The sequence below is a fragment of the Thunnus maccoyii genome, chromosome 7 (assembly GCF_910596095.1).
Source record: "Thunnus maccoyii chromosome 7, fThuMac1.1, whole genome shotgun sequence".
Classification (NCBI taxonomy): Eukaryota; Metazoa; Chordata; class Actinopteri; order Scombriformes; family Scombridae; genus Thunnus; species Thunnus maccoyii.
This window is the reverse complement of record NC_056539.1, coordinates 17,449,414-17,461,790: the sequence shown is the minus strand read 5'-3', so window position 1 is coordinate 17,461,790 and position 12,377 is coordinate 17,449,414. Positions and strand designations below refer to the sequence as shown.

Sequence of the window (12,377 nt, the reverse complement as noted above, 5' to 3'; positions counted from 1 at the left end):
GTAAGTCTACATGTGCCTAAGAGCTTTAGAGCTGAAATGATTAGGCATTTTAATAGTCCATCAACAGAAGGACACCAGTAGCAGTTTTGATGATCAGACATTTGTCAAACAAAAAAATATTTGGTTCCTACTTCTCAAATATGAGGATTTTTTCATCTTTTATTCTTTGTTTTATATCTTTTTTTTCCTTTTTGAGTGTGGGCAACCAACTTAAAGATGGCACCTTGTGCTCTTTTAAATTTTAATGGGCATTTCCACTGTTTTCTGGGATTTTTTTAAATAAACCAAACAATTAATCATCAGTTTAATCAATAAAAAAATAATCATTAGTTGCAATTGAAATGTTATAGTTGTTTAACTCAACTGTGAACATTTTCAGATTTTTTTTTTTTAAATATCCTAATCTTTGGGTTTTGAACTATTGGTTGGACAAAACAATACATTTCAAGACATCACCATTGACTCATGGATCTCTTATTTGCACAATAAATGGAGAAAAGAAACAGCAAATTAATTAATAAAGAAAATTCTTGTTAGATTCAGCTCTAATATGATTGTAACAAATCATCTCATTGTACCAATTGACATGAAGTATGAATTTACTACACATTTTTTTTCTGTTGATACATCACTGAAGCTTATATAATATAATATAACAAAAAAAAACATCTGAAATCAAAACTTAAAGCTGTAAGGTTTGGATTATGCCAGGAGACAGCTGTGCCAAGTCTCACCCCGACACACCGCAGTTGGCTGCAGTGGGCTCATTGAAAAGGATCTCTCTCCATTAGGACAGGATGAATTTTTAATGGGGCCAATGAAAGGGAGCGGTGGGATAGGCTTTTCCATATCTCTGCACGAGCCATAATCAATGGAGGGAAGATGAAAGTTGCCCAGCCCTTGGTTTCCTTTCGGAGTGGCATGGGGTCAGATTAAGTCTAATTGAATTCACACACAGCAGTAGTTTAGGTGTGTCAGACCAATTTCCCCCCCAAACACATTATGAGGATTACAATTAGCATGAAACCAGAGACATATGTTGTAGTTGGTTTGTCATTAGTGCAGCTGTGATTGTTTTTTTCTTTTTCAATGATATTAGTGCAGCCAGGAAATAGACGATTATTAAATTATAAAAGATTATTAAATACAACAATGTGCTCATATTTTGATGGACAGTTTTCCTTTAAATGAGAAATAGTCTTATTTTACTATACTATGGTTACAATATGGCTGAATATCCTCACATATAATTTAGAGAAGTTGGGTGATGCGCACTAAATCAAAACCACAAATCTGCTCTCATATTAGGGACAAAAAGCCCTTAAATTTTCACAATAATCAAGATATCCGAATGGTTTCACTGTTATTGCTAAATGTTTAGCATGATGGATGAACAATGACACTAAAACAAGACATGGCAAAAACCTGAGGTTGATGTAATCATGGATCAGCCACAGCTTTCTGTCAGGTCATGTCTGACGTTGCTCAACAAATGTATTAATCATTACACAAGGTACATATAAATCATGCAACTGCAGTGCGACTATAACTCAAATATGGTCATACACTGGCTTTGCGTAAAAACTCAATTTAGTAGCAGAAATAAAATTTAAAAAATACATAAGATACATGATACATAAGAAGAAGTCAACTCTTTTGCTTTCTGCCTCTTGTGAGCAAAAAGACAGAATTCATTAGCCAGCTGAGAATCAGAGTCAGGGTGTCCAAAAGCACATCCTTGGCCAATCAGGTCCCTTGGCCCATTGCTTGGCAACCAAAAGGAGAGGGAGGGAGCAAATTGACACTATAAAAATAGCACATCAATAGCCTGGTGTCTGGAAAAAAAAAGAAAGACACACATGTTGGTGAAGCTATAAATAGCCTCCTGGAGCCTGGAACAGGTACCGTGTACAGTATCTAAACTGAATTGCTGCCCACATATGACACATTTTTGCATCAATGCAAATCCGGCATGGGTAGAGCCCAGCAACCGTTGTCAGTGTTACAGTAACAGTCAATCAGCTGGATGAAATGATTTGAATGTGCGGGTGGTTTCAGGACTTGGGAGAAATGTCAGGAGCTGACCTCATAGTATCCCTTTCCTTACTGGGTAATAATCGTTCCCAAAACTAACAACAGGTTGGCCTTTGTGTGCAGTAATTTCCTTCCTTCTACTGTATGCCATCTGATGCTTTGCATAGATGTAAAATCACTATGGCCTCTGCTGCAATAATAAATTTGAATGTACTATAACAATCAATAATGTGCATGGACAAGTTTGCGTGCCAGAGATAATTTATGGTTTAATGGCTTACATGAGTAACTTGGATGATATTTGATCTTTTCATACTATCTCATAATTACATCCTTACATTGTTCTGAGCTGTCACGAAGAGCCGCATGCTGTATCTAGTCTTTACATATTATCTGATCACTACAATGTCACATTGTTAACAGGGGTGTACCTCTTGTGTAATGGAGGAGTGGAGCAAAACGTGGTCAAAAATAGATCTATCATGTCCAATTCAGTTTCACAGGACTGCTCAAAAATCAGCCCGCTACGTGGGGAATCAACTGGAGATAATGGGATGTCAATCTGAAGCAGCTTCTTAACGCCTATTTTTATCCGCACGTTCCCTTTTTTTTTTTTTTTGCCCACATGTGGTGACACGCCCCGACAACCTCCATGTAATACTTCCACTGTATCAAAGGCAATTAAAAGGTGTAGCAACAGTAGAACCTTAAAAGGCTTTATCAGGGCCGTCTTATCCACCAGACATCTCCCGGGGAGGCTGGCCGTTGCCAGGGTAACCCTCACAAATGGCAACTGACGTCAAGAAGGTAGGAGAAATACCAGGGAGAACCAGAGCTGCTATGCATAATGGATTATTGAAAAAAGGGCCCTCTTGAAGAGTGCAAAGTGACTTAAAATATGCGTGCCTTGCTGGGCTCACCACCACTTCTCCCTCTCTCTCTCTCTCTCTCTCTCTCTCTCTCTCTGTGTGTGTGTGTGTGTGTGTGATGAGGAAAATAGATGTTGACAGTTTCAGGGTTTTACTTGCTAACTGGCACACTTGGGCTTGACTGGTACAATTTAAATAAACCATCTTGAGTCAAATACTGCTCTGAACTGTCTCTTCATAGATCACATAGATTAGGAAGATTTTTCCCAGATTAGGAATGTTTGCATTATTTTATATGCATGTGTGGTGTGTTTAGATGTGAACACATTGCAAATATTCTGCCACAAAGTCTCCAAAAAGCAAAATTTTTCTCTGCTGCATTGAAATCAGAATGTGGTGTTTTACTTTCACTGCATTTTACCCAATTCGAACCAAAGAAAAAAAAAGATCTGGCACATCATCTAACACCATTCCCTGTAGATCCCTTGTTGGTCATGTAACAAGGATCCACAATGTCATTCATGCATAGGTCCTCCGATGTGATCACTTCAGATCGTGTTTAAGTCCAGAGTGTAACTAGCAGCAGTTTATTCTGTCCCCGTGTCAGCTTCTTGTCTAATCTCAGTGCTATTGTTGGCCCATGAGAGACTGTCACAGCAGCAGCTTGGTGAAGTGCCCTCATCGTTTCGGTGATAATGCCTCTCATGTTGTGTTGGAGTCACACTATCGACAAGCGGGACACCGATTGTGGAGTCAGGGTTTGCTGATGGCAAAGGCCAAGTATTGTTGCTAACCAAATGAATACAACAGGGGACAAAACACACATACGCATGCAACAGAGAAGTGAGATGCTGTCCATTTTGGAGTAGAGGGGGATCATATGGACTAATTCATGATAATTATCACAGCAATACCTTATACACTATCAAATAAAGTATTCAAATAATGTGATTAAAACTTAAATTCCTGTTTGTCTCCTTTTTTCAGATAGAATAAAATCAAATCATCCACCGAAGTACAGAATGGTCTTTATTGGTCTCACTAACACATAAAACCTGCACAAAACATATAGAACAGATAAGAGAAACAGAGATCATAACGTTAAATAATTGGTGATAATATTAAATTTGGGGTCTGAATGTCTGAATTCTCAGGGCTACTTTCATGAATAAGAATTTATTTGTCACTGACGTGTGTTAAAATTGAATATTAGAAATATAGAATGAGAAAGCAGTATCTAATATCCAAAAAGACAATTCTCTGACTCACAATGCAACATCTAAAATGTTAATTGCTGAAACATCTGTATTATAGGTTGCCCCTCTCAACAAATTCATTCGTTACATGACTAAAATGTCAATGAAAAAGTCAATTAAGTGCAGAATGAGTAGGCCTGAGGCTCAGCTTTTGATTTCAGGGAGAAGCTGCAGAGGAAATGTGCAAAGAGAAGAAGTGAGAGTTGTTTTAGTCCAGGGGAATCCCAGACACTGCAACAAGCAACACGAAGCATGAACTAACATGCTCTGAGTTTCCCAAGAAGTGAATCACACGAGTCATGTATGGGGAAAAATTTAAAGGAAGTGAGGAACAACCCTGATGTGCTAATGCCACCTTTTTCAAACGCCTCCTGTCACAGCTGCAACACTATGATACCAGATGATCATTAATTTATTACCGTGAGCCCACAATTAGTTTGACTTGACATTTTGGTGCACCACAGGTTCACACCACACGATAAGACCGAGGTATTACCTCCAAGTTGCCTAAAAACCAAACATAACCCTTGATGCCTGACATAAGAGATCCGTTTGACAGGCTCACAATCAAAATACCAGTCAACAGTGTTCCCTCTGTTATTTCAGTGATGGCTTACATGCCAATTTTGGCTCCACACCCATCACCGTTTTAATCCAAATTATGCCTCTGGTGCAGATTTCAGAGCAGGAAACACAATTATTCTGATGCTTTGTATAAGAAATATTTTCCATAGTGTAGGAATGTGCTTATTTGTGCTTTACAGGAACATTTTGCTAAAAGAAACAGTTATTTTGATATCATATCCACCCTGGCAATGATTGTAGTGATGAATGAATCCAGATGAAACACCGAACAAAACGCACACCTACAACTACACATTTAAAAAAAAAAAAAATTCAAGCTTTCATACCTTTTTCCAGTGCAGATGAGTAGCAGAGGAAGTGGGCGTTTTCTGTGTACGTCCTGAACAGCATGGATTATGAGTCGAACGGAGCGCTGTGGTTTCAGTTCTTCCTTTCAGCTGAGTGTAGATGCTGCTAGGAGGAGCAGTAAATGGAGAGAGAGAGAGACTGAGCTGGAGTATGAGGTAGAGAGCTGCTGGGTGGGAGGGTGAGCATATGGGGGCATGGAGGATGGGAGATGGAGTAGTATTTCTATTAAAGGGACAGAATTTATTTCTTCAATAACATATTGAAAGAAATGATAGAAAAAGTTACAGATATTCTCTGTTATTTGTGACAAACATGTTGTAACACTCAGTATGAAGAGGATGACGGCTTGGTGATGCAATTACTCCTACAGTTATTTTAAAGTATATAGTTACCTTAAACTGAAAATGGGCGCTGCCATGCTTGTAGGAATAGTTTGCTAGACAAATTTCAGATATTAAAATCGCCCTCCGCTGAAAAATGTGTTGTGTGTTTGAGTTTCACTGTGCAGAATGATGTATGTGCACAGTTTGACACTAGATGGCTGTTTTCACATTTCATCTGCTGAAGAAGGAGTTTCTCTGTTCTTACCGAAAATCTGAGTCTAAGGCGTGTACCTACGAGCCTGATTTGTGACATCACAGTTTGGAGTCAATCCTGGGTCACTGTGAAGTTTACACAAGTTTGATGTGGAAACCTGAAACTTCCAGTGCACAAACACTGAGAATAGTCTTTTCAGTGAAGTAGGAGACATCTTGTGTCCAGCAGTTAAACTTTTGAAATTAAAAATCTTTGCATGTTCGTAGATTTTCGCATTTTTAATGAGGTAGAAGGAGGAGATGTTGTTTTAAGGATTTTAACGAGATAATTTAACTCTTTGTGTGGAAAAAAGCATATTACACTCAAATTATTATTCAAAGTAGAGCACTTCTCTGGAGGGGAGTAAATTCACATTTAGAGTATCAATAACCTGTGTTGAAAAAGATGATGAATGTTGAAAAAGAACCTCAAGCTCCTACACTGAAAATGTGGAAGGAACAAATGATGGAGACTGTTGCATGTGAAAAGATACTGGGGAGATTGAACTGGAAAAATGATATGGTTAAAGAACAATGGGACAGTTTTTGTGGGTAAATGTCCCGAGAGAGCAGCCTAACCCTGACAAGAATCTGATGGTTTGGTGGAGTACATCTGTAACTGTTGCCAGGTACTAATGCTCACCACATTACTGTAACCAAATAACTGCCTTATATCACTGTCTGTTCAGTGGCCTGTTTGTTTTTGTTTTTTTTTTCTTTTTTGTGGTATGTTCTGAAAAATTCAATACAAAACTAAAGAAAAAAATTCTCTGGAGGGTACCTTTGAAATAAAAGTGGACACTGTTATCTTGTAGGAATAGTTTGTTAGATAATTAATAGATATTGAGGAAGATTAATAGCTTGAGGATAAATGGGAGCTGGTGTCAATCCCAGCATGCACTGGGTGGAAGTCAAGAGGACATTTTAAAGAAACAAAAAATCCTAATAAATGTTGACTAAAAGAGTGAAAAGTCCTGCTGATGCTGAATCATTATACACTGATGCAACATATCCATGTTCATGAACGCATGCTGGTCAGGTTATATTTACCTCCAAGGCGAAGCAGAAAGACTTTAAATGGCGCTTTTAAGAGAATTCAGACACATACATCTTCTATAAAACAGTCTGAAACAATAGACATTTTTTTCTCCACACAAGACATTTTGATGTCACATTAGGAAAAGCACAGGTGTAAATAATGAAATTAATGATGGCTGAAATCTATTTAGCTTCTCCAGGTTCAGAGTCTGGGTATTATTCATGCTGGCTCACTGTCACACTGTCATGAGTTACTGGGACACTTGAATACAACAGTGAACAATGTTGCAGGAAAAAATTAACAAAATCCACTGACTCAAATACAATAAATCAATTTTACTGTCTGTTAATATTGTCACTTTTTTCACCTTTGTCAGTGGTCTGTTGTACTCTAATGTTGTACATCATTTTGTATTTTAAGCTCTATTGAGAAAAATATGCTAATAACAATTATTTTAAGCGTATAACTGCTAATTATCCAATAAAGCAACACACACAGGAGACTTTGCACCAGGATGGCTCTGTTGTTGAGGCTCCTTGAAGTTTCCTGTAGTTTGCTGTAATCTTTATAGATAAAAATAAGACGCACTCATAATTAAATCTTTGTTATAGGATGTCTTTGCATGACTATGGATTCCAAAGGATTTCTCGTGACATTTTCAAAACTGAGAATAAGACTGCATCAGAAATACGAGGGTTAATATTACACCCAGCAGTCATTGACTCACAATATAACATTATACAGAAAGATCGGAATTTATATAGACAAAATATGAACATCGACTTAAGGATGACTAGCTGTGCTGAATCTCTGTTTTCTTAAATGTGCAGCTTTTGATATTTAAGTGGTGTATGACATGCATAAAACAAAAGTCATGGCTGAATAAGTTTTGAAAGAAGAGGCAGACGAAGTCCACGTGTCCACAAGAAGCCTTTTATTTATTGTGGGTTTTATTGTCTGAGAGGCACATTGGGACTCTTTCATGACAAGAGCTTTATATGAACACAACAGTATATTAATGCGGGAATAGAGATGCAAACAGTCTGTATTTTAGTAGCTACCTTCTATTAAGCCTGTTAGTGTTTGTTAGTGTTTTGTAATCTTGGAAACTGGATGACAAGATTCTTCTAAGCAGTCTGTGATGAAATACTATTTGCACTAAAATTACACATTATATAATACTGTATGTTGTATTCTACCATCTTTCTGTTCTTCTAGAATCAGATGTCAACACCTACAGTACCAATGCACAACCTGCACCCTTACTGACCTTTTTTTATTTTACACATTGATAAAGGACCACTCCAGTTTTTCTTTCTTTCTTCATAATAAAAAGGTAAGATTTATTTTTTATACAGTATAAAGCATCTGGTACAGTCATCTAGCACTGAAACTCGCTTTCTAAGTGCTTGAAGAAAAGTGCACACCAACATTGAATTTGACTTTTAACACTGAACTACTTTCAAACTGTCATTGTGAATCTAGGATTCGTATCTAAAGCCTCGACCCTAAACTAATGAGACTGATCCAAAATTATACCAAATCTTGTTCAAATTCTGAAAAACTGACCTTTCTGAATACAAAACTGCAATGACAAGCCAGTAAAAAACATTTCTTGTTTTTCTTTTGGGATTATCAACGCTTAATCAACAAACCACCTATGGCTTTACTCAAACTTGATTCCCTGGGCCAGAGGAAGATCCTTGCTGTAGTTTATTGTGCAGGTTGAACGCCTCATGTACTGCTTCCAAGAGTCGCTGCCCGACTCTCTTCCACCCCCTGTGTGTTTCTCCCCTCCGAAGGCTCCTCCGATCTCAGCTCCACTGGTAGGAATGTTGACATTCACAATGCCGCAGTCGGATCCTTTTGGTCCCAGCCAGCGGAAAACCCGTCCCAAATCTTTGGTGAAGATACTGCTGGACAGGCCCTGCTTGACCTCGTTGTTCCAGGCAAATGCTTCATCTTCTGTCTTGAACTTGAGGACGTAGAGGATGGGGACGAAGGTTTCGGTGTGGACAATGGGAGCGTCGTGAGCCAGCCCTGTGATGATGGTGGGCTCTACGTAGTTTCCGGGACGATCCATCACTTTTCCTCCGCAGACCACAGTGCCACCTTGCTTTTTGGCTTGCTCAATAGCTGCCAGATACTGCTCCACGGCTTGTTTGGTGTGCAGGGGTCCATACAGGGTGCTGGGATCCCAAGGGTCTCCAATGCGGACTTGCTTATAGGCCTTGGTGATCCTCTCAACCACTGTGTCGTGGACGCTCTCGTGCAGCATCAGCCTTCTGGTTGTGGTGCAGCGCTGTCCGGCGGTTCCCACAGATGCAAAGACAGCAGATGGCACCACAAGGTTCAGATCAGCGTCCTCAAACACGATGATTGCGTTGTTTCCACCGAGCTCCAGTAGCTTGCGACCGAACCTTTCTTGCACCATCATGGACACCAATTTGCCAACGTGGGTGCTGCCGGTGAATGACAGCAGGTCCACACGCTCGTCCTTCGCCATGGCCGTGCCGATATCAGCACCTCCGCAGGTCATGGAGCAGATGGCGCCCGGCAGGTTGTTCTGCTCCAGCACCTCAGCCACAATCTTAGTGACAGCAACACTTGTGAGAGGCGTGGTTGGAGCTCCTTTCCAGAGGCAGACATTGCCGCAGGTCAGAGCGATGGCATTGTTCCAGCCGTAGACCGCCACAGGGAAGTTGAATGCAGTGATGATGCCAACGAGACCGACTGGGTTCCACTGTTCGATCAGGGCGTGGCCTGGTCTTTCTGAAGGCAGGATGGGCCCACCAATCATTCTCGACAGACCAACAGCGTAATCGCAGACATCAACGTATTCCTGAACTTCTCCCACTCCCTCAACATAGATCTTGCCCATTTCTAGAGACACAAGGCTCCCAAGAACTTTAATCTTCTTTCTTAGGGCGTCTCCAATCTGCCTCACAATCTCCCCTCTTTTCGGAGCTGGAATATCTGCCCACATCTTCCAAGCCTCCCTCGTCTTCTGAACAGTTTCTTCATACTCCGCCAAAGTGGCCTGGGTTACTCTGGCAATTGGCTCATTGTTGGCGGGGCAGTATGATGTAATAACCTCCCCGCTGCCTCCCCAGCTCCCGTTGTAAACACCGGGGTTGTCCTCAGACAGGCCCAGCTCTTTCAGCCAGGAGTATTTGGGCTGGTTGATGAGGAGACTTGACATGGCTGCTGACTGGTGGCGATGGACAGACGCAAATTTACTTCGTAATAGGAGACTGCTGTGCCGTGCAACAGTCTGAGTGAGGCAGCGTTGCATGAGTGCTGGAAGCAAACCAAGTTAAAAATTAATATGACAAGTTCAAAAGGGTTTAGGGAACATTACTCAATAATTGTTGACAGAACAATCTCACCACAAGCTCCAGATAAGATTGAAGATTATTTTCACAATCAATTTGTCTGTTTATTATTTTTCGAACGACCTATTATATTGTTTATAAAATGGTAGAGAACAGAGAAAATGACCATCACCATATTTAGTCCTCAAAGAGATGCCTTCAAACTTGTTTTTTCTAACAGTCAAAAATCTAAAAGACATTCAGTTTAATGATATAAAACATATGAGTGAAAGCTGCAGGACCTTGATATCTTCACTTAAATTTGAGCATCAGTGACATTTTTCCTTGATAAATTACTTAAATAATTAATCAATTATTATCAAAATAGTTATTGACTCCTTTTCTGTCTCCCGACATATCATTTTTGTTCTGTCAACTGCTGTTTCCAAGGTCAGGAATGAACTTTCAATGTCAAAATGAATAAATAACTTCAAAAAGTTACGTCAGCTGTGTCACAATCCATGTGGGACACAGTGCTGCACATGTGCTACAGAGAATGACAGTCAACAGGTGTTGACCAGAGTATACTGGCATGAAAATAGGAGCTTTATGTTTATAACTTCTCTATGTAATGCATAGATTTGGATGTGAAATACGGTGTAAGACATTCACATTTGAGCTGAAACAAGTAGTTGATGAATCAATTAGTCATACCATATAAAATTAATCAGCAGCTGTTTCAAATTAATCATTTGTCATTTTATTAAGCCAATATGGCAAAAAATTCACTTGTTGCAGCTCTTCTTCAGGTGTGAATATTTGCTGGTTTTCTTAGTCTGTTATGATAGGAAACTGAGTTTCTTTTGGGTTTTAGATTGTTGATCAATGTCACCCTGAGCTCTGAGGGAAAAACATGCTTTTGTCTATTCCCTATTTTATGACATTTAACAGAACAATCATGACAATGCAGATTAATGCATGAATGACAATAATTGTCAGTTGCAGCCCCAGTTGTGACAGCTGTGTTACAGTCCAGTGCAGGACGTAGTGCTACAGCGAATAAGAACAGCACACAGGTGCAGACAAGAGGCTACTTGGAAAATAGAAACTTTTTTTTTTTTTTTTTTTACACAATGAATCTCTGATGAAAATTTAAATTAGCATATAATGGGTACAATTTAAGATATTTTCACATTAACTCTATATCAACAATATATTACACTGAGTCAATAAAAGAGAAGTTACGTTTACGACAGTAACTGGTTATAAATCATAATTTTAGATTGATATGCGTTTTAGGGTTATTACTTCAAATGATTTTAGGATTATATGACCATAATTCTTCACAGACTTTAGACTGTATGGCCATCAAGTTACTAAACCATCTCTCCAACGCGCTTGCGCACATTAATCCAACTTTGGACAACCACGAGGTTGTCTAAACTTTAACTTATTAACTTTATAAGAATAAGACAACTGACAAAGACGATATCACAGGATGTTTAACACAGGAATAATTTAACGTTTGCATTTTTTTAAACCCCTAATTCTGCGTGTATTCATGTCAGCGTGGCGACTTTTTTGCAGCTGCGGAGTGAGACATGGTCGCCTTGTTGCGTCCAAACGACCGTGACTCAAGGTCCTGCAGCTTTCACTCACTAACCTCACGGTGCTCTAAAGAGGGCTGTACGCACACTGTCTGCAATTTCAATCCCTACAAGTGACTTTATACTACTTTTGATCAGCTTGTCACTTACGTTGATATCAAGTCCGCAGGGCCACGTCCCCTCCTGAGAATGGGAAGTACTTGCAGTCGCTTGTTGTTCTTATTTGAGGTTAATCGACGGTTGGCAAACTTGGTGCATTACCGCCACCAACTGGTATGGAGTTCATGTCTTGTATTTATAATATTCATTAAAAAACTCATATCTTCACAATCAAATTAGTTAGTCTAAGATACTGAAAAATTTCTTGAGTTCTTTTGTAAAATATCTATTAGATCAAAGTGTACTTTTGCTTTTCTGAGGTTTGAATCACATGCTTTCTTTCTGCCTCATACGTCTGACAGTGTGGCAGAACATGCACTATTGTTTCTTCTTGCCCACAGTTGTCACATCTGTATTATGTTTATCCATTGTGCTGTTTAGTCCGGTGTGTCCAAATCTAAGTCTTGATATTATTGTCTCATTGCTCCTGTTCCTTCGTCCACTTTCCTTTGAACTCTGTAAAACCATCATCCTTTCCTCTCTTCCTCTCATTGATTTTGCCATTGTTCCTTCAGTCTCTGGTTAATAATGCCAAATCAATGTGATTATTTTTTTGTGGCCTCCTTTGCAACCTTATCTTGCAGCCTCTTG

General features: G+C 39.3%; 1 protein-coding gene across 1 annotated transcript; it reads right to left on the bottom strand.

Annotated features, from left to right (window-relative positions):
* Positions 1-8,059: 8,059 nt before the first annotated feature.
* aldh7a1 (aldehyde dehydrogenase 7 family, member A1) lies at positions 8,060-11,874 on the bottom strand. The gene is made up of 2 exons (XM_042416697.1): positions 11,778-11,874; positions 8,060-10,006 (listed from the first exon to the last, which is right to left on the bottom strand). The coding sequence occupies exon 2, from the start codon at positions 9,999-10,001 to the stop codon at positions 8,373-8,375; it is 1,629 nt and encodes a 542-aa protein (XP_042272631.1). The 5' UTR covers positions 10,002-10,006; positions 11,778-11,874; the 3' UTR covers positions 8,060-8,372.
* Positions 11,875-12,377: the final 503 nt, after the last annotated feature.

Excerpts from the sequence above, each read along its gene's own strand:
- aldh7a1 (XM_042416697.1), bottom strand. The coding sequence starts at position 10,001 with ATGCAACGCTGCCTCACTCAGACTGTTGCACGGCACAGCAGTCTCCTA.